At 46.7% G+C, this 21,430-nt stretch overlaps 1 protein-coding gene across 4 annotated transcripts in view; it reads left to right on the forward strand.

Annotated features, from left to right (window-relative positions):
* Nucleotides 1-21,430, forward strand: part of RNF213 (ring finger protein 213) — a 48,308-nt gene that overhangs the window by 5,990 nt on the left and 20,888 nt on the right. For 3 of the 4 annotated variants that reach the window (XM_031598915.2, XM_031598918.2, XM_031598917.2), the window contains exons 7-32: nt 127-317; nt 527-804; nt 1,841-2,103; nt 3,076-3,264; nt 3,756-3,954; nt 4,534-4,589; nt 4,855-5,008; nt 5,469-5,618; nt 6,211-6,309; nt 7,039-7,161; nt 7,518-7,698; nt 8,019-8,192; nt 8,454-8,609; nt 8,905-9,464; nt 9,788-9,953; nt 10,556-10,773; nt 11,260-11,400; nt 11,592-11,753; nt 12,191-13,331; nt 13,729-13,922; nt 14,278-14,421; nt 15,095-18,685; nt 19,492-19,628; nt 19,933-20,028; nt 20,392-20,510; nt 20,667-20,789. In XM_031598915.2, the coding sequence (XP_031454775.2) occupies nt 127-317; nt 527-804; nt 1,841-2,103; nt 3,076-3,264; nt 3,756-3,954; nt 4,534-4,589; nt 4,855-5,008; nt 5,469-5,618; nt 6,211-6,309; nt 7,039-7,161; nt 7,518-7,698; nt 8,019-8,192; nt 8,454-8,609; nt 8,905-9,464; nt 9,788-9,953; nt 10,556-10,773; nt 11,260-11,400; nt 11,592-11,753; nt 12,191-13,331; nt 13,729-13,922; nt 14,278-14,421; nt 15,095-18,685; nt 19,492-19,628; nt 19,933-20,028; nt 20,392-20,510; nt 20,667-20,789 (9,005 nt within the window). The remainder of the gene's footprint in view (nt 1-126; nt 318-526; nt 805-1,840; nt 2,104-3,075; nt 3,265-3,755; nt 3,955-4,533; nt 4,590-4,854; nt 5,009-5,468; nt 5,619-6,210; nt 6,310-7,038; nt 7,162-7,517; nt 7,699-8,018; nt 8,193-8,453; nt 8,610-8,904; nt 9,465-9,787; nt 9,954-10,555; nt 10,774-11,259; nt 11,401-11,591; nt 11,754-12,190; nt 13,332-13,728; nt 13,923-14,277; nt 14,422-15,094; nt 18,686-19,491; nt 19,629-19,932; nt 20,029-20,391; nt 20,511-20,666; nt 20,790-21,430) is intronic. The other variant, XM_031598916.2, reaches the window with a different exon arrangement.

The raw sequence follows: 21,430 nt of genomic DNA on the forward strand, positions 1-21,430 counted from the left end.
TGTTCAATATGGAAAAATGATCGCTATTCCTATTAAAAACGGAGTGATGTGTAGAGGGGGGTGGGGGGGGATATGTAGACCAGCTGATGTTTCACCTGTCCTCTGCTGTGTGTTTGTGCTATTTAGGCATCTGAATGAACATGGGTACCTCATTGAAGGCTACACAGTTCTCCCGATGAAAAATGTGAATAAACACATTCCTTACAAATACTGGATTTCTTGTGGTAAAGGAGAATTTGAAGTCATTTACAGGAAACAAACAGTAGATTATGTGAATCGATGCTTATATGTGGACCATCCGTTGGTCAGCAATGGAGGTGAGCTCTTCTATCTCCATCTGCACGTTGTGCTGTTCTGTGGTCTTCTAGTGGAATGGCTGCTAGCACCAAGGGGAATGGCACTGTTTGGAGCTGGGGATTTAATGGGTCTGCTGGTATCCTGCAAACAGCTGACAGAACCAAGGCACAAGCAGATACATGTTTCTCTCAAATTGTTTTCCTGTGTTCTCGTCTCTCATTTATTCCAGAATGGCACCAGTACGATGACATTGTGTGTAGACAGCCTTCTACAATGAAAAACTTGTGGAATATTTTTCAAGATAAAAACAAAGATGTTGTGGAAGGGAAGAAAATAGCTGCAGAAATCATGTTAGAAAGCATCTTCAGCATTCTTGGAAGCTGGAGCTCCATCAACATGAAGAACTTCAAATGCCAGCTGATTCAGTTTTATGTTGTTACGAAGGACCCGTGTGTGTATGATGGAAAGTATACGAAATGGAGTGAGCTGGGCTTTGGAACAGAGCAGGTGATTTGTTTTAACAGATACTAAAAGACAATTTGGTGGCAGAGGTTTGTTTTTCTTTTTTTCCTTGAGTTTGGATTGATTTTTTGCTTTTCCAGTCAGAAGTTCACATGTTGACCACCACGGATCCTTTCCTGGTGACTGCCACTGTTCACCTTGGGAACTTTCCATTAAGCTTTTGCAATTAGTTGCAGTTCTGGATATCTCACGCTGATAAAAGCAGTGATATGACATGGCTTTTGCCTCTCAATATTAATTTCTTCTGCCTGCCTTAAGAGCTGGTTCTCTTAGGAGAACCATCAGACAGGATTTCTGTAGTCCTGAACTTCTTACCTGGCATAGTTAAGGAAGGTGGCAGAAATCTATCTTTGTTTTAGGAGCCAAATGCTGTGGCTGTGGCTGCTCCTTTCTGCAGCTTCTCTCCTGCTGGTTGCTGGGGAGAGGCCACAAGATGGCACGCTGGCCTAGCAGCTCTCCCTGGCTGCCCACGCTCAGCTGATAACACAGATTTCATGCCTGCCTGCTTTCAGAAGGCTGATTTTTTGCTAGCGTGGTGCATCGCCCAGCATCGCAGTGTTACGAAACCTTTTGGATGTGCTTTCAGAGTAGCTTTTGTGGGCTGTAGGTGAGGACAGCATTCTCTTCTCACTGCCACAGCCAAGTCTGAGTCCGTTGGATAACAAACCTGCTCACTCATTAAGGCTGGAAGGGCAGCCTTGGTGTGAGACTGTTGGCTCACTGGTTGCCTTGGAGCCCTGCCCTGTTTCCTTGGCTCTCTCCAGCTCTGCTCTGTTGGGTGTGGGAGGGTGCACAGTAATGGAACAGTGGGACCTGGGAGCACAGAGGTGGGTGTAGAACAGGCGTTAAGTGCTGCCCTGATGCTCTAGTGCTGGTCTGTGCTTATGTCCTGGTGTCAGCATGGTTGTGTTGTGTAGGGGGTATCAAGGATCCTGGCTGTGACAGAAGGAAATAGCTTCAAGAGAACAAGACTTGGGGGCTAATGCTCTGCTTGGTTTGTTTCTTCCCTCCTTTCTCTTAGGTGAATGATTTGCTGCTGCAGTATATGAGGAAAATAGCCCGCCCTTTCCTTCTTCCAGAGGATGCAGAAGGATCACAGAAGAGTGTGATAATAAAAAGTAAACTAGCTCTGGGGCTCACCCTGCTCACCGTGGTTGACTTGTTCAGACTGCCAGCATCCAAAGAGGACCTGGCTGGCCTGTGTGGCCTCTTGTGCTTGGAGAAGAAGTCTCAAAAAGCCATAGTGGATGAATTTTTTCAGACCGTAGAGGTCGTTGTTATAAGGTACGTATGTTGCTGGTCCAGTAACAAACTGGGCCTATTTTGTTACAGTGTGGTAGGTAACAAGCGTAGCATCCTGTGATTAAAACAGGAAGGAATCCAGCTCTTTAGTTTCATAGAATCACAGAAAAATCCACGTTTGAAGGGATTTCTGGATGTTTCTGTTCTACCTTCCTGCTCAGAAGTACAGCTAACATCCAGGCAGGGTTGCAGTCGGGGTCTGGAAGCCCCCAGGGATGAAGATGGCACAACTCCTGTGCCATTTCTTGATGTGAAAAATGTTTTCCTTCTGTCCAAACAAGACCTCCCTCATTGCAACTTGTCCCTGCCTCTGAAGAAGCCTGCTGGATCCAAGCTATTGGTTTTGTCTTTTTATTTAAAATCTTGTTATTGCTTTCTGTCAAGCAGTTCCTTATCTCTTTGCTGTTTATCTTCACTTGCTTACTCCTTTAAATGCCATATCTGGATTGTTTTGTGTCAATTCTTTCTTCAGACTGGCTTGGACTCTTCTCTATCTGCTTATCTGGCACTCTTGAATCTGTAGTTCTTTGCTTGCACAGCTGCAGCTACTGAACTTCCTTTTGGAGGCACTGCTTCAGCCCAACCTGAACCTGAGGAGGCTGGAAATTGTCACTAAAATGCGTGTTCATCTTTATGGCTCTGCATCTCTGTCACTCAGTGCCTCACTCAGCCATGGGGGCTCTCGTGGGAACTGTAGGTAAAACCACTGGCACTTCTTAACACTTTATCTGTAGGGTTTGTGCCGGGGCAGTTGGGTGAAATTACAGTTTTGAGTCTTCAACTCTTTATACCCTTCAAGAAAAAAAGGATTTAACTAAAACAATTACGAGAAGCTATTTGAAGGTCCATAGTGAGATTGAGGTGTAGCCTTTCCTCTTTATTTTTCTTTTGTTTCTTCACAAGGGCGTTCTTTGTTCCTGTGAGAAGCTGTTCTGCTACTGTTTTGTTTTTCAGTTTGAAGCATCAACTGATAAACTTGTGTCAGAGATGCATTGATGGCAAAGTAGGCCAGTGGGTGTGGATTCTCCCTCTTCTGCATTTGTGTACTGCTCCTACACAACACGACCACTGTCCAGTGGATGAAGATACATGGACTGGGCTGGAAGGAATTCCATTTGCTGAAGTGAGGAAGAATCACAATGTGTGAGTTCTCCAGACCTACTGGCTTTACGCAGTGCCTTGACCTTGCAGTTGGTTGCCTTACTTCATCCCTCTCTCTTGTATTTAAAAAAGAATAAGAGATGCAGCGTGTTGATGGTGGGGATTTGGGATGCACCAACACGGTCTCTATTGGTTGCTCAAAGCCTATGGTGTGCAGTGAAGTTGTTTTGTATTACCTTTCAGCCATAAGCCAGCCCTTAGGTTCTGCAGGCTGCAAAGCATCTTGTGGGATTGGTTCTGCCTGCTGTGAGTTACAGCAGTTTGATGTGTGTGGTGCAGAAGTTGAGCAACACGTGGAATTTATTTCCATTGGACGTCTCTGTTGTTCAATGGTTGGGTCCTGGGGTCCCTTACTGATATTCAGCTGCAAATGAAAGAAGTGCTTGAGTCAGAATGAGGGATCTCTGGGCTCCATAAGCCTTCAGCCTTTTGTATCGTGAGAACATGAAGACTTTGTTTTGCTTTCCATCCAGGGGGATCCTACTGGAACTCATGAAAGAGAAGAAATACCTGATGAAATTGGACGTGACTCTGGTCAAATCGTGGATGTGTGTGCTGCCCACAGAGAACCTTGCTGAATTTATTGAAGAGTTCTCTGTTGATATACTGATTTGCCTTCAGGGTGTTTTTTACAGACTGCAAAATGCTGACCCTTCGTGCAGGAAGTCTGAGGTTTGTCTCTTTGTTGCTTCATCTGGTGAGGAATAGAGAGGAAATGCGGTTTGCAACGAGTCAGAGCACAGCGAGCTTAAAACTCAGCTAAAGACAAATTGTTCTGAAGCAAAGTGGGAGGGCGTGTGTGAGCAGGAAGCCTCACTGGAATAGAAGAGAGATGCACCTGCTTACCTGGGTTTGCTCTTAGTTACCGATGGCAAATGCTCTCATCCTGAGATCCCTCTGTGCTGCCTGAGGCTGGTTTTCTGCACAGTCCTTGGGGCTGCCCAAGGTGATGCTGATGTGAGATGTTCCCCTGCCTGTTGTGAAAACGTGTGTTTGTGTGAAGACAACAGGGGTTCCTTATTGCATTTGGTAGCAGTGAACTTAAAAACTCTAGATTGTAAGAAGTGTGGCTGGTTAGAGAAATAGTTTTCTCCTATAAGTTGAATCTAAGCTCCAGGAACACATTTCAGCAGTTTCATTTGTATGTGGGCATTGGAGAGCTCCCTCTTTCTCTATGTCCTCCTCAGCTAATGAGAAACCAGACCAGAGAGGCCCTTCTGTGGTGTAATAGTTCTCTCTCTTCATTCCTAGGAAGCAGAGAAGCTTGTGAAGATGCTGCTGTGCATCTTGGATGGCGAACGTGCCAGGTAACAGAAGTACTTCTCTGTTGGGAGAACAGTTTTCGTTCTGTTTCCGTGTGTATTATGGGATTGCGTGGGATTATGCTTGATTAGCTTGAGCGTGTGCATTACAATCTATGGATAGAAGGGTCCTAAATTTCTACACCCATCAAACTGAAGCTTTTTCTTAAGTCTATCTGGGGGAAGGGTTGCTAATTGATGCATCGCCAGATTTGTTTTTTCTTTTTCCTTCTGAACAGAAGATAAATTCTTCTTTATTCCTGTCCTCCAGAGCTCTGCACATGCGCTCATGGTTGTCCTGCCTGATCCTTTGCTTCAAGCTGCACAAGAATGTCTGCAAGTGCATAAGGAGGGTGTTGGAGTTCAAGATTCCTGCCGCTTCTGCTATGTTGATAGCAAAAGTTGCCAGACTTCAGCCCACAGAAGTGAGTACCAGGCAGTCATTCATAGCTTGTGTGGGGTATCTGAAAATGTGACAAAAATGGTATAACCAACAGGTTTGGGATTGTATCTCTTCTCATTTTGGAAACCTCGGTACTCCGAATTGACACAATAACGTGGAATGGTTTTTAATATTATAGTTGAAAATAAAATCAAGTGCTTAGGCTTGCTGTCATGGGTTACTTTCTGTCTGTCCATTGGTTCTTCTGAGGGGGGGCAGTTATTTCTCCTCTTTATATTTGTTTCCCGGAATGGAAGTTGAAAAGTCTGTTTGTAAGCTTTGCATTTCCAGCCTCTCTTGCTTTTACTCAGTTGCTGGAGGGGTTGCACCCATCACACGTGGGTGTCTGATGCAAAAAGGCCTTCTCTTTTAGGAATATTTATTTTACATCAGTTGCTGTCCTGCTTGAACCGATCTTCCTTTTTCTCTTCACTTGTGTGCAGCAGGTTCTGAGCGATGGAACAGCACTGTTGGTGGAGGTACTCAATGCAACTCTAACACACGCTCGAGCCTGGTTCAAAAATGCTCTGAACCAGAAGTTACTGAAGGAACACCTCTGCCACGTGACGTTCACTTTTAATGCTGAACCTGAGGTTTGTCAGCTTCCAATAGTCAGAATTAAAATATTTTATTATTAACTGTATAATCTGAGTGTAATGAAGACCATAGCTGCCGTGGCTGGGTAGGGAGTGAGGCAGAAAGAGGCAACACAGCAGCTGAGGCGTATCACAGACTGAGGTGCTTTTCAACTCAACAGTTTTAGAACAGCACAGCGAAGGGCTGCGCTGGGTGCTTCGAGGCTCATTTTTGGCTTTCTCTCTGCTGCTGTGAGGGGCAGTGCTGGGATGATGATCCCCTTGCTGGTGTTTAGCTGGAGATGGAATTTGCTGGCTGTGCTGTCCATAAGGCCCTCCAGCACAGAGCAGCTCCTTACAGCCTCAGCCTGGGGCAGCATCAAGGTGGGAGCTGTTTATCCTCATCTCCTTTCATAACAGGGGCACGTTAGAATTATTTGGGCTCGAAGATCACGTTCTGCAGCACCAGAAGGGATCTTTTTCTTTGGAATGGAAACATCTCGAAGGGCTGCGGGCTGTTTGAAGAGCGTGGGCTCCTCAGTGCAGCGATGTTCTCCCGATTTGAATAGTAACACTTAGGGTTCTGGGTTTGCTTACTTCTCACCTGCAGGCTTGGGATGAGTTTGTGAAGATCAGCTTTCCAGATGAGCAGTTCACTGAGAGATGGAGGAGCACTCTGCTGGAGGATTTGGAGAGAAGGATTCAGGAGGTACTGGGAGCTGTGGGATGGGTGGTTTTCTCCCCTGCCGGTAGAATAAGTTCTAGAGCACGTGAATAAGTTCTAGAGCTGGCTTTTGTCATGCAAATGGCCATTGTTGCTACAAGCCGTGTTCTGGAGGCTGAAAACCTGGGCAATGAAGCACGAACTGCAGCATCCTGTGCTGTGTTCCTGGTGCCAGACTGCAGGGCGCTGAGAGCCTGGCTGCTGCCCTTCCATTTTTGGCGTTGACTGAGAGAGATCCTGTTATTTTAAAGAAAATCGTGCACACTTTGAGCAGTTACCACCCCGTTAGCTTTAAGGAAGTGTAAATTACCACTGGAGGACTGGCAGAAGCACTCATTATGTAGGTACTGTTGTCTGGGCTGCATAGGCTGTGTGGGTCCCTTTGAAACTGAGCCATTTAATCTCCTCATCTGCCTTCTGCCTTGGCTGTAGAGGTTTTTTTCCATCAGAAAGAAGTAATTCCTGATGGAAACTCAGATAGGAGAGAAATTTATCACCTCCTTCAGAGGGAAACACTAGGAGATTTTTTCCAGCATTTATGCTTAATCTTTTCCAGTCCCTGGTAAGCGATAAGCAGCCAATGCTTGGTTTCACTAGGAAACTCATATGTTTGGCTTAGTTCCTAATATTCTCTTAATAGCAGCACTCTTACAGGGAAAAAAAAAAACCCAAAACTTTGGGAATTTGATGAGTAATCTCTTGTTTACCCCATAGGAGGATCCAGTTAACCAAATCTTAGCTTACTGCTGTCAGCACCGCCGACTTCGAGATCTCGACCGTTCCATTGGCTGCTGCTTTGAAAACTGTGCCATAGAGGCTGTCACTGCAGCTTGTCAGGTATTGTTTTCCCTCAAGGCAGGAAAAGCCTTTCTTTTTCAAAGAAATCCTCTGTAGGGATGCATATGGTGATGGAAGGAGCGTTAGCTACCTTCTTCTGATGGCTTGAGTTACTGTGGGCGTTTTAGTTTAAACTGACAAAAGAATATGACCAAGAAACCAGGATCTGCTTATACAAAGCCCATGAAAAATATCTGTAGTGCTCATCACGTCGTGGCTCCTTGCATCACTTGTGTGGCTGTTCTAGAACGTGCCTCTGAAACTGTGACTTGTTGAAATCTGTGCTCCTGAGACAGACCTGGCACAACCCAAAATGCTGATGTGTTCCTTCCCTCTGGTGTGTGTGCTTTGTGCAGACCCAGAGCAATCTCCTTGATATGATATCTTCCTACAACATGGAGCAGTTCAGCCAGCTTGTGTCAACTATCATCGTCAAGTCGTGGCCCAGAAGTATTGAGCATTCTCAGGATGATTTTGATGAGATTTTGCACCACTTGCTTACGTGGCCTGACGTCAAACATATCTTCAGCTTTAATGGTATGTCTGTGCGTCCTGATAGGTTACTGCTACCTAAAAATGCAGGTCTTTGTCACGTGAGTGGGTTGGAGGGGGTTCCATGGGTTTGGGGTATGGGATCTCTGTGGGAAGGTATCTCAAGTGCTGTCCTGAGGTCCTGGCAGTTTCTGTTGAGGTAAATGCGAAGGATCAGAGGATGCTGTGATGAGTTCGTACGCTTTTGGATGGGGATTCAAATGGGAAATTGAAATACTCTGTTTTATGACGTTAAATTATAGCTTCTGCCTAATTTTTGTGAAGCAGGACTGATCTAGGTCTTCCACATTTTGTTTCTTGAACAGGAACAAACACAAAGCTCCAAGAACAGCTTACAAATGAAGCAAGAATTGTAATGGCCAAAGCAGACTCTGTGTTCGCGAGTGTCACCAATGAGCTCCAGGAAGGGAGCATCCTCATCAAACATCTGGAAGAGATTTTGCAGCATGAGAATCAGTTTATCTTTATCTGGGAGCTAAGTAAGCGTGCTGCTCTGAGCTGGCCTTGTGGCTTAGCTGTGTGGTTGCAGTGACTGATGGCGTGCTCTGTTAAGTGCTCCAGTGATTAGTTATACTAATTAGGTGCTTCAGCATTTAATAGTGCTGCCTGTGTTCTTTGTGTGGAGCTCACAGCTCGTCCTGCCTGCACTGCAGCGTTTGTGGCTGTGCTGATCCAAACCTGAGCTATAGGTGCAGAGGGGGAAGTATCATCCAAGTGACCACAGATGGGTTTTCTTTCAGAGCACAAGCAGCTGTTAGATGGGCAAAAAGAACACCTGAGACAACTGAAAGAAGTGCTGCAGAGGAGACGAGAAGAAGTACAACACATCATGGGAGAGAGAAAAACAATAGGAACCTTTCTGAACATGTGTAGGAGGGTGCAGGCATCTGTGACAGGTAGTGCTTTGGGGAAGCAACCTTCCAGTGGTGGCAACACCAGAAAATGCAATTTTTGTTGAAAACTACTGAACTTTTAAAGCAGGTTTTATTCTAAGCTATAGGAAGGAATGGGGAGGGATGGGGAAAATAAACCTGGAGCATCTGGGGCCGTGGGTGAGCACTTGTGTGTCAAATGGTGTTTGTAGGGGTCTGCGTGACCCTACGTGCATTGCATCTTGCAGCACGGAGGATTAGATGAATTAAGGCTGATATGGGTGAGACGTCTGACCTCTGACCTGTCTCTGTTTTAAAGTGTGTGTTGGTGAAGTGGATCGTCAACACTCGGAAGATCTTCACTCAGAAAAACTGAATAGAGTTGTGAATGTGGGGAAGAGACCCATACAGACCTACTACAAGCTGAGCCAAGAGTTGAAGGAATGTGCCCAGAAGATGCACACTTTTAAAGACAGCCTGATCTTCCAGCAGTTCTGGGAGGAAGCTGCCATGAAAGCGAGAGAGGAGGCTGTTCCTGTAATGGACCTTAACAATGTTTTTGAGAACCTAATCTCCCCTTGTTTCACAAGTTACGAGAAGCTGTATGATGATCTCAGGTCTGGAAATCTCACTCTGTCTGCAGTTGATAGAATTTTTCAGGATTTCACCAATCATCCCGAAGATATCAGAGCAGAGCTGATCACCATATGTGAACTTTGGCCTGAGGAAGGGAAGCACTGGGTCGATCGGCGCTTCCAGCAGATCCAGCAGTATCACGAAATGCATTTAACTTTTGATGCTGCCAAGATTATTGCTAATGTCAAGGAGAGTTTGAACCTTTCTGGTGACTTCAGCGTCCTGGAAAATTTGCTGTACATGGTGAGTATTTGTTCTTTCAGCTGTGTGATCTGTCAAGCCAGTCTCTGCCCTAGAATACTTATTATATTATATATATATAATACTGTATAAGTATATATATAATAATGTATAAGTATATATTATAAGAGTGTAATAAGAATACTTATTTGGGATAACTGTAGTGTTCAAATGAAGTGCTTGTGTGTAATCTTTCTTAAAAGAGAGAAGACGTATTCGCCTGATGTTTGGGGTATGTCTTTGCAGAGGGCTTTCCTTTCCCTGGGAAAACAGGCTGTATTTCCCATTCCCAGAATGAATGCTTGTTTCTACTGCTTGCTTCGTAGACGGAAGAGCTTGAAACACACAAGACACAAAAACTGGACTTCATCAGCTCTGAGCTTATATGTGCCAAGAAACTTCTGCAGGGGATCACAGTGAACCGTCGGGGATGTCTGAGGGAGCTGGCCCAGCAGAAGGAGTTTGTCTACTGGGTCAGAGAAGCACTGAAAGGTGTGTGCTGCCCACTCAGAAATTAGGCAGATGGTACCAGAAGGGATGCTAGTTTGTGTGGGGGACAGGAGGAATGCCATGTCCCTGACCCATCTGTTCTATGCTTTCACAGCTTCTGGTATTACAGTTACCAGCATCCCTCATGAGATGCAGCATGGAACACGCTGTGATATAGCTCCTGTAAACCTGCCATTGTAGTCTTGTGCTGCACGCAGTAGCTACCCTGATACACAGCAGGGCTTGGTCTGAGCACTGTAACTCCTGCCACTGTTGCTTGCTTAAGAGAGCAGAGGCTGTCCACGTAACAGGGTGGCAGCAGTCTGAATTCTGTGTCTGTCAGAGCAGTTGTCTTACACTGACACAGACACTTCGATCCTGGCTGTGAGCCTGTGCTATTCATGGCAGTGCAGATAGAAACCAGGGCCAAGGGTGCCATTAATTCAGGTGAAACCCAATGAAATGGGTGGTGGTATGGGTGGAGGAAAGCTGCGCTGGGGATTTTATTCAAATGCATTCTTTCTGCATCTTCTATAAAAGAGCGTCATGAAATTGCAGTAAAACCACTTCATTCATTCCTTATTCATGTGTTTATCTCATTTCAGATATGAATGAGCTGAAGGTCTTTGTGGACTTGGCCTCCATTTCTGCTGGGGAGAATGACATGGATGTGGATCGTGTGGCATGTTTCCATGACACTGTGCATGGCTATTCTTCCCTGCTCTACGAGCTGAGCCAGGAGTCAGGGTTTATTGACTTCATGCGCTGCTTAAGAAAGCTGTGGCGAGCCCTGGACACAGATGAGAACCTTCCCAAAAAACTGGTGAGTTCTGCTGTGGCTCAAAGGCTGACTGCGGCAGCTCCTGTTATTGGGAGGGAAATATCTTACGTTCACACAGCACAAAAATTCACTGCAGCAATTATTGCTCATATAGCACAGATTCCTCCAGAGTGCTACTGAGGCTTTTAAGCGTGACATGTTGTAGTTTTGCTCTTTCAAAGAGTTTGGATGATGGTGCAGAAGAGGGAAGGCAAATAACTGGGAACTCCATTTTATTCTTTGCAGTGGGGCAGTTCTATTGTAAGAGGCTCTGAAGCGCTGCAGGCTCTGTTCTGCAGCCCAGAGTAAAGAGCCCTTGGTAAAGAGCAGCTGTGCTGAAGGATTGGACTGTTGCCCTTTTCTCCTTCCCCATCCTCAAGCTCTCTGAAGCCAGCCTGAGCTGTTTTTCCTGAACACAGATATAAGCCTGGATAGAAATGCCAAGTCAGAGCGATAATAAAGGCAATGCTGTGTCTTCTCTCCCCACAGCGTGCTTCAGCTCAGCACTTGGAGTGGTTGAAAACAGTGAAGGAGAGCCACGGGTCTGTGGAGCTGTCATCACTGTCCCTGGCAGCCACCATCAACAGCAGAGGAGTGTACATTCTTGAAGCACCAGCTGATGGCCGGAAGGTGAGGCTGCTTCTCTCTGCTTGAGCTGCTGTTGTGTCAGACTGCTGTTTTCTGATCAGTATGGCAGCAGAAATGTGCTGTGACTTCATTGACGCTTTACATGGTTTCTTTTGGGGGGGTCTGATGGCTCTCAAGTGCTCTTCTTGTTGTGGAACCTCACTGCACATCAGCACTGATTTACTATCTGTTAGGTTTCTTTGGACAACGTCCTGCACCTCACCCTTCTGGAGAGCTCTGGTGATCACAAACTGTCACGGAAATACTCTCTGGCAGAGCTTCGTGAACTGCAGAACAAACTGATGCTCATGTCAGCAAAGGGAGAGCAAGGCCTGGAGGTGGAGAAGTTCTCTGAGGTCAGATTTTAAACCCAATGGCTTGTTGACGTTGAAGCTGAGGGTTGCATTTTGCTTGAACATCAGCTTTTAGGACTGTGATTTACAGCTGACTTCTGGGGATGGGTAATAGCAGACAGATACTCCTATCTTTTTTTGGTTCCCTGTTAGAGGGGAAATAAACTGGAAATGGAATAGAAGATTATCATCCTCATCTTCTGTCTGTGCTGGGAGTGTTCCTGGCTGAGGTGTTGCTGTACTTATGTAAAAACCAAAGGATTCCTTGCAGGCTTCCTGGGGGTGTTACAGTTAAACCTCTTCCAGGGAGCTTTTTGTGCAAGGCCTGACATTTATGATCTGGTATGTCAGAGCCTTTGTAATTGGAAGTTTCTTGTGTGATTTTGCTGCTGCGACTTGGTAAAATCAGGTTGGTTTTTTTTTTTTTTGTCCTCACACAGACCTTTTCCAACGTCCAAAGACTTGCACAGGCCTTTATAGACCTTTACTCAGCTGGGAACATGCTCTTCCGCTCCTGGCTTGCTCAGGTACACTGTTCACCAAAAAGTGAGTGGTGTGTTCTTATAGACTTCACTTTGAGACTGATCCCGGGGCTGGAAGGGCAGGGAGAGCTGGCAGATGTGCTCCCTCGCCTCTGCAAGACAATGGAGAGCTTTCTGGAGAGCTGGCAAAGCTTCATGTCCAAGAAGCGAATCCAGCATTTCTACTTGAACTTCTACACAGCTGAGCAGCTGGTTTATTTGTGCACAGAGCTGGGACAGAGGCAGCCCAGTCAGAAAGCCCTGATGATGCTTTCATTCCTAAAAAGTAACTGCACTGCAAAGGATGTCCTCAGAGCCTCTGAAGGCCACGAGCCTCCCAGCTCAACGAAGGCTGTTTCTGACTTGCCTGCGCTGCTGGATGAGGAGAGGGATCTGACCACCTGCTTGGAGCACATCTGGGAGTGCTACATGAGCAACATGGGTGCCTTCCTTCCAAAATGCCTGGATGTGGACACGCTTGGTGTGTGGCTGCAGAGCCTGGCCAGTGGGGAGGGGGAGTGCATCACCAGGGACTTCCCACAGGATCTTCTGCACGTGGGTCAGCCCAACCTCATCACGTGCCCTCGCTCGGAGGTGCTCACTTCTGCTCTGGCTGTTTACATGAACAGCCCCAACCAGCCCCTCCCCACTTTCGATGAAGTTCTCCTGTGCACTCCTCAGACCACTGCTGAGCAAGTGGGGCTCTTCCTCAGGAGATGCCTCATTCCTGGCAGCGAAGGAGAGAAAATTTACACCATGCTGTTTGCAGACGAGTTGAGCTACGATGTCAGCTGCAGAGCAGAGGAGCTCTTCCAGCACCTGCAGGGCTACAGCAGCACCTATCGCCTCATCATCCTGTGCAACTGTGAGAGGGAGCACTGCTACATCCCTTCTGTCTTCAGCCAGTACAAAGTGCACATGATACCCCAGAGACCCCTCGCTGAAATCCAGCAGTACCTGCAGCACCACTACAGAGTTGCTCAGCCTTCAGACTCAGCCGCTTGTGTGTTCAAGGGCAGCTCGTGTGTTGGGATCGTGTCCTCCAGAAGAGCTGGCGTGGGTAAGAGGTCTCATGCAAAGCAGGGTCTGCTGAGTATTGAAAACAAGGGTGGGGTTCGTTTTGCCTGTTTTTTCTGTCCTAAGTATCTGGTCAGGAAGAATAATTCAGAATTCAGGCAGTAGTGGGGTGATAGGCATCTCTAGAGATGGCTTCTCTGCTAATCTGACACCTCTCTCTTTCTACTGACGTGAATCATTAACACAAATTAGGTGGCTTTGATTCCAGGCTGCAGCTACTGACAAGATTTAGACTTTCTTTTCCTGGAATATACTTTAGGAAGCTTCAGAGATCTCAAAGAATATCTATATCTAAGCATCTGACTCGCTTCATTCTACGACGGCTGTTGTACCGTATAGCTGATATTGATTTAATTCTTGCGGTGTTTTTATGGTAACAGGGAAATCCCTCTACGTAAAGAGACTACATGAGAGGCTGGAAGCACAGCAGCCTGACTGTACAGAGCTTCTGAAAACCATCAGGCTGATAGAGCCAGCAGTGGATGAAGATAAAGTGCTACAATCTCTTCTGCCTTTTCTGGAGAGCCAACAGCCAACAAAGCCCGTGATATTCCATTTTGACATCACCTCTTCAGTAAGTTCACCTCTCCTACCCGTGCCTCTTCCTTGCAGAGGCTTTCTTTTAAAGCTTTTGTTTCTTAGTAAGCTATTTAACTAGGTTTTATAACGAGTGATTGTGTAAGTTAGTAAAGGACTCTTCTTAGCATTGAGGTGGCTGAGCACTGCAACAGGTTGCCCAGAGAAGCTGTAGCATCTCCATCCTTGGAGACATTCAAAACCTGACTAGACGTGGTGTTGGACAGCCTGCTCTGAGCTGTGGGGCTGGGGGTCCTTCTTAGAGGTACCTTCCAACCTTAGCTATTCTGTGATTCTGTGAAGTTGTGATGGGTAAATAACAGGAAATGTCTTTGTCTTAATTCTAATGACAGGTACAAAGTGGAGTTCCAGAGTTTCTGTTCAAGCTGTTGGTTTTACAGTATCTGACAGATTCTAAAGGAAATATGTGGCTGCGACAGAAGTGCCATTTGTATATCATTGAAATCCTTGAGGTGTCACCTCTGCCACAGCAAATGGTAAGGCAACGTACAGCAATGCTTATCTCTTTGAATTTCTCAGTCATTTGGCACCGATGCTGGTATGCAGCTGGACACAAGTTGTGGAGGCTGTAATGGTAAAAAATAGCTTAGAGATTCCCTGTTTGTCTCAGGGAGTGTTGCACATCTCCATTACAAAGTGGTGCTTATGGAGTTGTACGAAATGATATTAAAACACAACAGAGCTGTTGTGGTTTCCTTGGGTTATTCATTTTTGAAGGCCTGTTAGCTCAAGCATCACTGGTCCTGCTGTAACATTTATAGGAAAGATAAAAACACAAAATCCAATCTTTGTGTTACTTTGCACGTTTGCAAGTACTAGAATATTTATACTCAAATATAAGAATGTTGTTCTTGCAGAAGAAAATGGATAAAGAACAAGTTTCTATGGTTTAATTTTCTTTTTCCTTGAGGTAGCTCTGAGAAAGGGTTGAGGTTGACAAAGGACTGATGTTACAGGAAGGAGACTAAAGGGAATGGGATCACCAAAAAAACACTGGGGGGTGGGTGGGGGAACATTATGGTTATGTAGAGAAGTTGCTGTTTTGTTAGGTCTGTGATCTTAGGCAAGGATACTGTAAGAAGAGATTAAAACAGATGAAGATTAGGGCGACAGGTTTGTGATGAAATATTTTGCTTTCCTCTACTCCAGGTATCAGTGAGCCAGAAGTATAATTTCCTTGATGTGTTCCCTAAAGTAACATGCAAGTCTCCCAAGGAGGTATTAGAAATGGAGACACTTGGGAGGCAGCCCAGGGATGCTTCAGACCCAGGAATGGACGAGGAGGAATTTCATAGCGAGGCTTTCCAGAGACCTTTCCAGTATCTGAGAAGATTTAACAACGGGTACGATCTGGACACATTCTGGTACACAGAACAGTCAGTGGAAGGGAGCCCAGCAGAATGTCTGCAGGTTTTCCTCCTGCACTGCGGGGTTGTGGATCCCTCCTGGTCAGAACTCCGAAACTTTGCATCGTTTCTCAATGTTCAATTGAGAGATTGCGAAGCTTCTGTCTTTTGCAACCCTGAATTTGTCCAGGACACTCTGCAAGGCTTCAAAAACTTTGTTGTTACCTTCATGATTTTAATGGCAAGGGATTTCGCAACGCCCTCCCTACACATCTCTGACCAGAGTTCAGGAAGGCAGTCCTTCAACCTGGAGGATGTTTCTGAAGATGATCTTCTTCCTTTCCGCATTCGGAAGAAGTGGGAGTCTGAGCACCACCCGTATTTGTTTTTCAATGGAGATCGTGTGTCCATGACGTTCATTGGCTTCCACTTCCAGCACAATGGGGCTCATGGTGTTGATGCCATTAATCCTCTGAACGGCAAAATTATCAAGAGGAACATCATGTCTTCACAGCTGTACAATGGCTTGTTACTCCAGAGAGTTCCCTTTGATATTTCTTTTGATAGCTTGTCCCGTCTTGAGAAACTAGACAGACTGTGCATGGTTTTGGGAATCTCATACGTGACAGACCCTGATGAGACCTATGAACTCACAACAGACAACGTGCTGAAGATGTTGGCTATTGAGATGCGCTTCAGGTGCAACATCCCAGTTGTTATCATGGGAGAAACAGGCTGTGGGAAAACCAGGCTGGTAAATTTTCTGTGCAAGTTACGCAGGAGCATTGTAGAGGTAGAGAACATGAAGCTTGTGAAAGTCCATGGAGGTACCACTGCAGAAATGATTTATGCCAGGATCAAGGAAGCAGAAGTCCTTGCTATAGCCAATAAGAAGCAGCACGGGTTGGACACAGTCCTATTTTTTGATGAAGCCAACACAACAGAGGCTGTGAGCAGCATCAAGGAAGTTCTCTGTGACCACACGGTGGAAGGGAAGCCTTTGGTCTCTTGCTCTGGCTTGCAGATCATAGCAGCCTGCAACCCTTACCGGAAGCACACACCAACGATGATTCAACGCTTGGAATTAGCTGGGTTGGGCTACAGAGTCAAAGCAGATGAGACAAAGGAGAAGCTTGGATCTATTCCACTGAGACAGCTTGTGTACCGGGTCCACGCGCTCCCACCCAGCATGATCCCCTTAGTGTGGGATTTTGGGCAGCTGAACAACTTAACTGAAAAAATGTACATACAGCAGATTGTGCAGAGAGTTACTGAACATATCCGAGTGGACCAAGCTGACATGAAGGTGATTGCAGAAGTGCTGATTGTTTCCCAGCAGTACATGAGGCAGAGGGATGATGAATGTAGCTTTGTCAGCCTGCGGGATGTGGAGCGCTGCATGGAGGTTTTCAAGTGGTTTTACAAGCACAGTGATCTGCTGCTGGAGGAGTTGGAGAAGTACCTTGAAGAAAAGAGAGGTCTGCAGAGCCCTGAGAGAAACAACGTTATCTGGTCCTTGGTGCTAGCAGTTGGGGTCTGCTATCACGCATCCTTGGAAGAGAAGGAGGCATATAGGAACGCTATCAGCAAGGTCCTCCCAGAGCCTTATGATACTCAGAAAAAGATTTTGGAAGAAATCAGCTTGATGCAGGATTTATTCCTGAGTGGTGTGCAGCTCCGAGACACCATAGCAAGAAACTTGGCCTTAAAGGAAAATGTCTTTATGATGATCATCTGCATTGAACTGAAAATCCCTCTTTTTCTTGTTGGGAAGCCTGGCAGCTCCAAATCCCTTGCCAAAACCATTGTGGCTGATGCGATGCAGGGCCAAGCTGCTCACTCAGATCTGTTCAAGGACCTGAAGCAAATCCATCTGGTCTCTTTCCAGTGCAGCCCTCTCTCTACTCCAGAGGGTATCATAGGCACTTTCAAGCACTGTGCTCGGTTCCAGGATGGGAAGAACCTGGAGGAGTATGTCTCCGTGGTGGTTTTGGATGAGATTGGGCTGGCAGAAGACTCTCCCAAAATGCCTTTGAAGACTTTGCACCCGCTTTTGGAAGATGGCTGCATAGATGACGACCCTCTTCCTCACAAGAAGGTTGGCTTCATTGGGATTTCCAACTGGGCTTTGGACCCCGCTAAAATGAATCGAGGCATCTTTGTCTCCCGTGGTGACCCCAGCAAAGAGGAGCTCATAGAAAGTGCAAAGGGAATTTGTTGCTCAGATCGGGGGGCTTTGCACAAGGTTGAACAGTATTTTGGTCACTTTGCAAATGCGTATGAAATCATCTGCAAGGCCCAGGACAGGGAGTTCTTTGGTCTGCGTGACTACTACAGTCTCATAAAGATGTTTTTTGCCTTGGTTAAGAGCTCTAAAAGCAAGCCCAGGCCTCGAGACATAGCTGAAGTTGTTCTCCGTAACTTCAGTGGCAAAGATGATATCAATGCCTTGGAAATATTCACCTCGCAGTTACCAGAAAAAGGAAAGGTAAACGCTCACGATATCAGTAGAATTGAGCTGATACAACAAAACATTTACAGCAGCAGTGAGGATGGTGACTGCAGGTACCTGCTGGTGTTGACTGAAAATTACGCAGCGCTGCAGATCCTCCAGCAAACTTTCTTCACTGCCCGGCAACAGCCAGAAATCATCTTCGGCTCCAGTTTCCCCAAAGACCAAGAGTACACCCAGATATGCAGAAACATCAACCGTGTGAAAGTCTGCATGGAAACTGGCCAAATGGTCGTGCTCCTCAACTTGCAGAACCTCTACGAAAGCCTCTACGATGCCCTTAACCAATACTACGTGTACCTTGCTGGCCAGAAGTATGTTGACCTGGGGCTGGGCACCCACCGGGTGAAGTGCAGGGTGCACCCCAAGTTCCGTTTGATCGTCATCGAGGAGAAAGATGTGGTGTACAAGCACTTCCCCATCCCACTGATCAACAGGCTGGAAAAGCACTACCTGGATATCAGTACAGTCCTGGACAAGGAGCAGAGAGAAAAAGTGAAAGAGTTGAAGAAGTGGGTGCTTGACTTCGTTGCAGTCGATACCAGGGAACACCTCGTGAGGCAGCAGAATTACAGCCCTTCGGATGTGTTTGTGGGCTACCACTCTGACACCTGTGCCTCCGTGGTCCTGCAGATCACAGAGCGGCTGAAGGCAACGTGTCCTCCCAGCCAGCTCATGGCACGTGTCAAGGCTGAAGCACAGCTGGCACTGCTCAACTGCGCCACCCCCGACTCCATCATCCGTCTCTGCAACTCGGGGGGGTTGTTTAGGACCAATTCTCTGGCCAGTGTGTACTTCAAGCAGCAGCAGCACTCGTCTTTTGCAGCCTTCCTCCGAGCTCACATCCGCTCTGGGTCGGAGTGCCAGACGGTCTTTACAGAGGTGAGCATCCTGCAGGCTCCTCTCAAAACTCTCTCTGCCTCTGCTGAGGCTTCTAGTTTGTGTCACTGCTGCTGTATTATCACAGGTTTTGTATTATGATTTTGTGTTGTTATTTGTATTATCGCACATCTTATGGCTGTGTGTGAGCAGACTTGTGAACAGCCCTGCTGCTGAGGTGTGCAGGGGTGGGTGTTAGGTTTTGCTGTGCTCTTGTCTTATGCCAGAACTAAAGAACTTTGGCTAAGATGGGCTGGAGAATTTTTCTGTCTCCTGCCTTGCTTGGAGGGAGAGAACGTGCTTTGTCTTGGGGCTGTACGTGGGAAAGGCTCTCTATGGGGGCTGACCAGCCATTTCTTAAAGCCTTGACTGCTTCTCCTCTGCCCAGCACTGGCAGCACCAAGTGACACTGGTCAGAGGGTGGTGAGGCACTGGAACAGGTTGCCCAAGGAGGCTGTGGACGCCTCATCCCTGCAGGCATCCAAGGCCAGGCTGGATGTGGCTCTGGGCAGCCTGGGCTGCTGGTTGGTGACCCTGCACACAGCAGGGGGTTGGAACTGGATGATCACTGTGGTCCTTTTCAACAACCCAGGCCATTCTACTATTCATTCTAAGTACACTGCATCCAGCAATGCAGCTCTGGATTGGTGTAGCAGCCCATGTTGACAACTTGCCTGCTTGTGGGTCAGATACATTGCTTTTGGGGTGCAGTATGGCTCTACAGTGGGATAGCAGCACCTGGGAGTGCAGGCATGTGAGTCTGTACTGCCTTCCTGAGCTGAGAGCAAAGCCGTGTCTTGCACTCCCAGGTCACCACCTTCTCGAGGCTCCTCACCAGTGCTGACTCTGCGAATCTGGAGAGAGAAGTGCAGGGTAAAGCACAAAGGCCTCAGATCCTCTTCCTGCAGCAGTTTGACACAGAGTACTCGTTCTTGAAAGAGATCCGGTGAGTTTTTGTGTTACGTTGCTCTGAGTAGGTGGTCATCTGTATGGAAGATGCAGTGGCAGGACTTTGGGGGTAATGTATTGAAAGGGGAGCCAGGAAGCTACGTGGTGCTGAGCTCAGTGCAAACTGAATTACTTCCATTGTACTAAGCATGAGATTTGCTTTTGGAGACGTTCTGTCCCTGCAGGATAGCTTTCCTAACTTCTCCCTTGGCCTGTGGCACTCAAAGCTAATCGGAACTGACTGTCCACAGTCTCTTATGTTTTGCTTTAACGCTTCTTTTAAATCCCCTTTCACTCTTTAGAGATTTCCTTGAAAACACACCAGGAAATAAAGTCCTTATTATTCAGGCAGACTTTGAAGATGGCTCTCAAAATGCCCAGCTCGTCGCCTCGGCCAAGTAAGTCCCTTGTGAAGTGGTTCCCTGCTGCACGAAGGCTGCACACTCTTGTTTGTTATTGCTGGGGATTTCAGAATCGGGAATTCCTAATCCTCTGTTCATGCTGTAGTAAAAGGAAACTGAAAGCACTGATTGAATTTTGAATAATAATTCATAATCCAAGTCTAAATAAACCAGTTCTGGGCTGGCTTAAGTCATCAGGCAATGCCCCATGAAGTGCAGGTTCTTGTTTTTGGCTGTGTGATTGGGTAAAGGAGGCAGAGTGACTTAGGGAGAGCAGGGGAAGGAGGGTACCTTGTCTAACAGAGGAAAGATTGGTGGCCTTGACTTCTGCGTGACAGCAGCACTTCCCTTTTGTTGCAGATACACTGTTGTTAATGAAATCAACAAGGCAAACTTGGGAGACTGCTCTGTCTTTGTTTACTTTATTATGAAGCTTACGCGGGTGGAAGGAGGAACATCATATGTGGGATTCCATGGAGGTGGGTTTGGCCGTCTGTCATCTCCAATTCACCTTCCTTTCTAATGCTGAAGACCTGAAATCAGCGTGTCCTGCAGCTTGTCTGAACTGCTTCTTTATCTGCGTGGGGGCTGGGTTCCATAGGGCATGACATTCCTGCCATTGTTTGTGTCTGTAGGTCTGTGGCAGTCGGTGCACATAGATGACCTCCGCAGATCCAAGGACATGATCTCTGATATGTCTGTGCTGCAGAACCTCACCATCAGCCAGATGCTCTGCGAGGATTTGGGTAAAGCCAAAGGTGAGCTGTGTGTGAGCTGTGTCAGATGCTAGAGGGGAAAAATGGGGAGGTTCTTCCTCCCCCTTCACCCCCCCCAACTTGGTACTGGGAGATCCTATGCTGAGTGCAACATCCCTACATCCACTGCTAAGCATCTCATGTAGGGAGCACCACGTGACTGTCAACTTTGCCTTTCTGTTTAGTTTGTTTCTGCGAGGTTTTGGTCATAAATAAGTTAATTTTGTCACTTTCCCTGACAAAAATGCAGTGTTTGCACTGCTCACTGTGCTCTACCTCAGCACAAGAGAAAGCAGGAGCTGCAGAGTGGGGCTGGGGTGCAGCCAGTGTGCAATGGCAGCTCAGAAACGTGAGTGCTGATACTGCACACGTCAGGGACCACTGACAAGGAGCCACCCTGGAGAGCATCTCACTCACACCAGTGTAAATCTATTCATTTAAACCCATAGGAAGACTAGAAAAGATTTTCTTTCTTGCTTAGTTTTTCTTGGATTCTTTTTCCTTTTGCTGTTTTGCCTTACAAAAGGCAGAATACAGCTGTGAGGGCTCTGGTGCAGCTTAGTGCATTAATTGAGCATCATCACTTTTTTTTGGTTCTTGCTGCATAAATCTTGTCAGCCCCAGCAGCTGTAAGTGCATTTAGA

Source organism: Phasianus colchicus, chromosome 20, assembly GCF_987193195.1.
Source record: "Phasianus colchicus chromosome 20, bPhaCol1.hap1.1, whole genome shotgun sequence".
In the NCBI taxonomy this organism is placed as follows: domain Eukaryota; kingdom Metazoa; phylum Chordata; class Aves; order Galliformes; family Phasianidae; genus Phasianus; species Phasianus colchicus.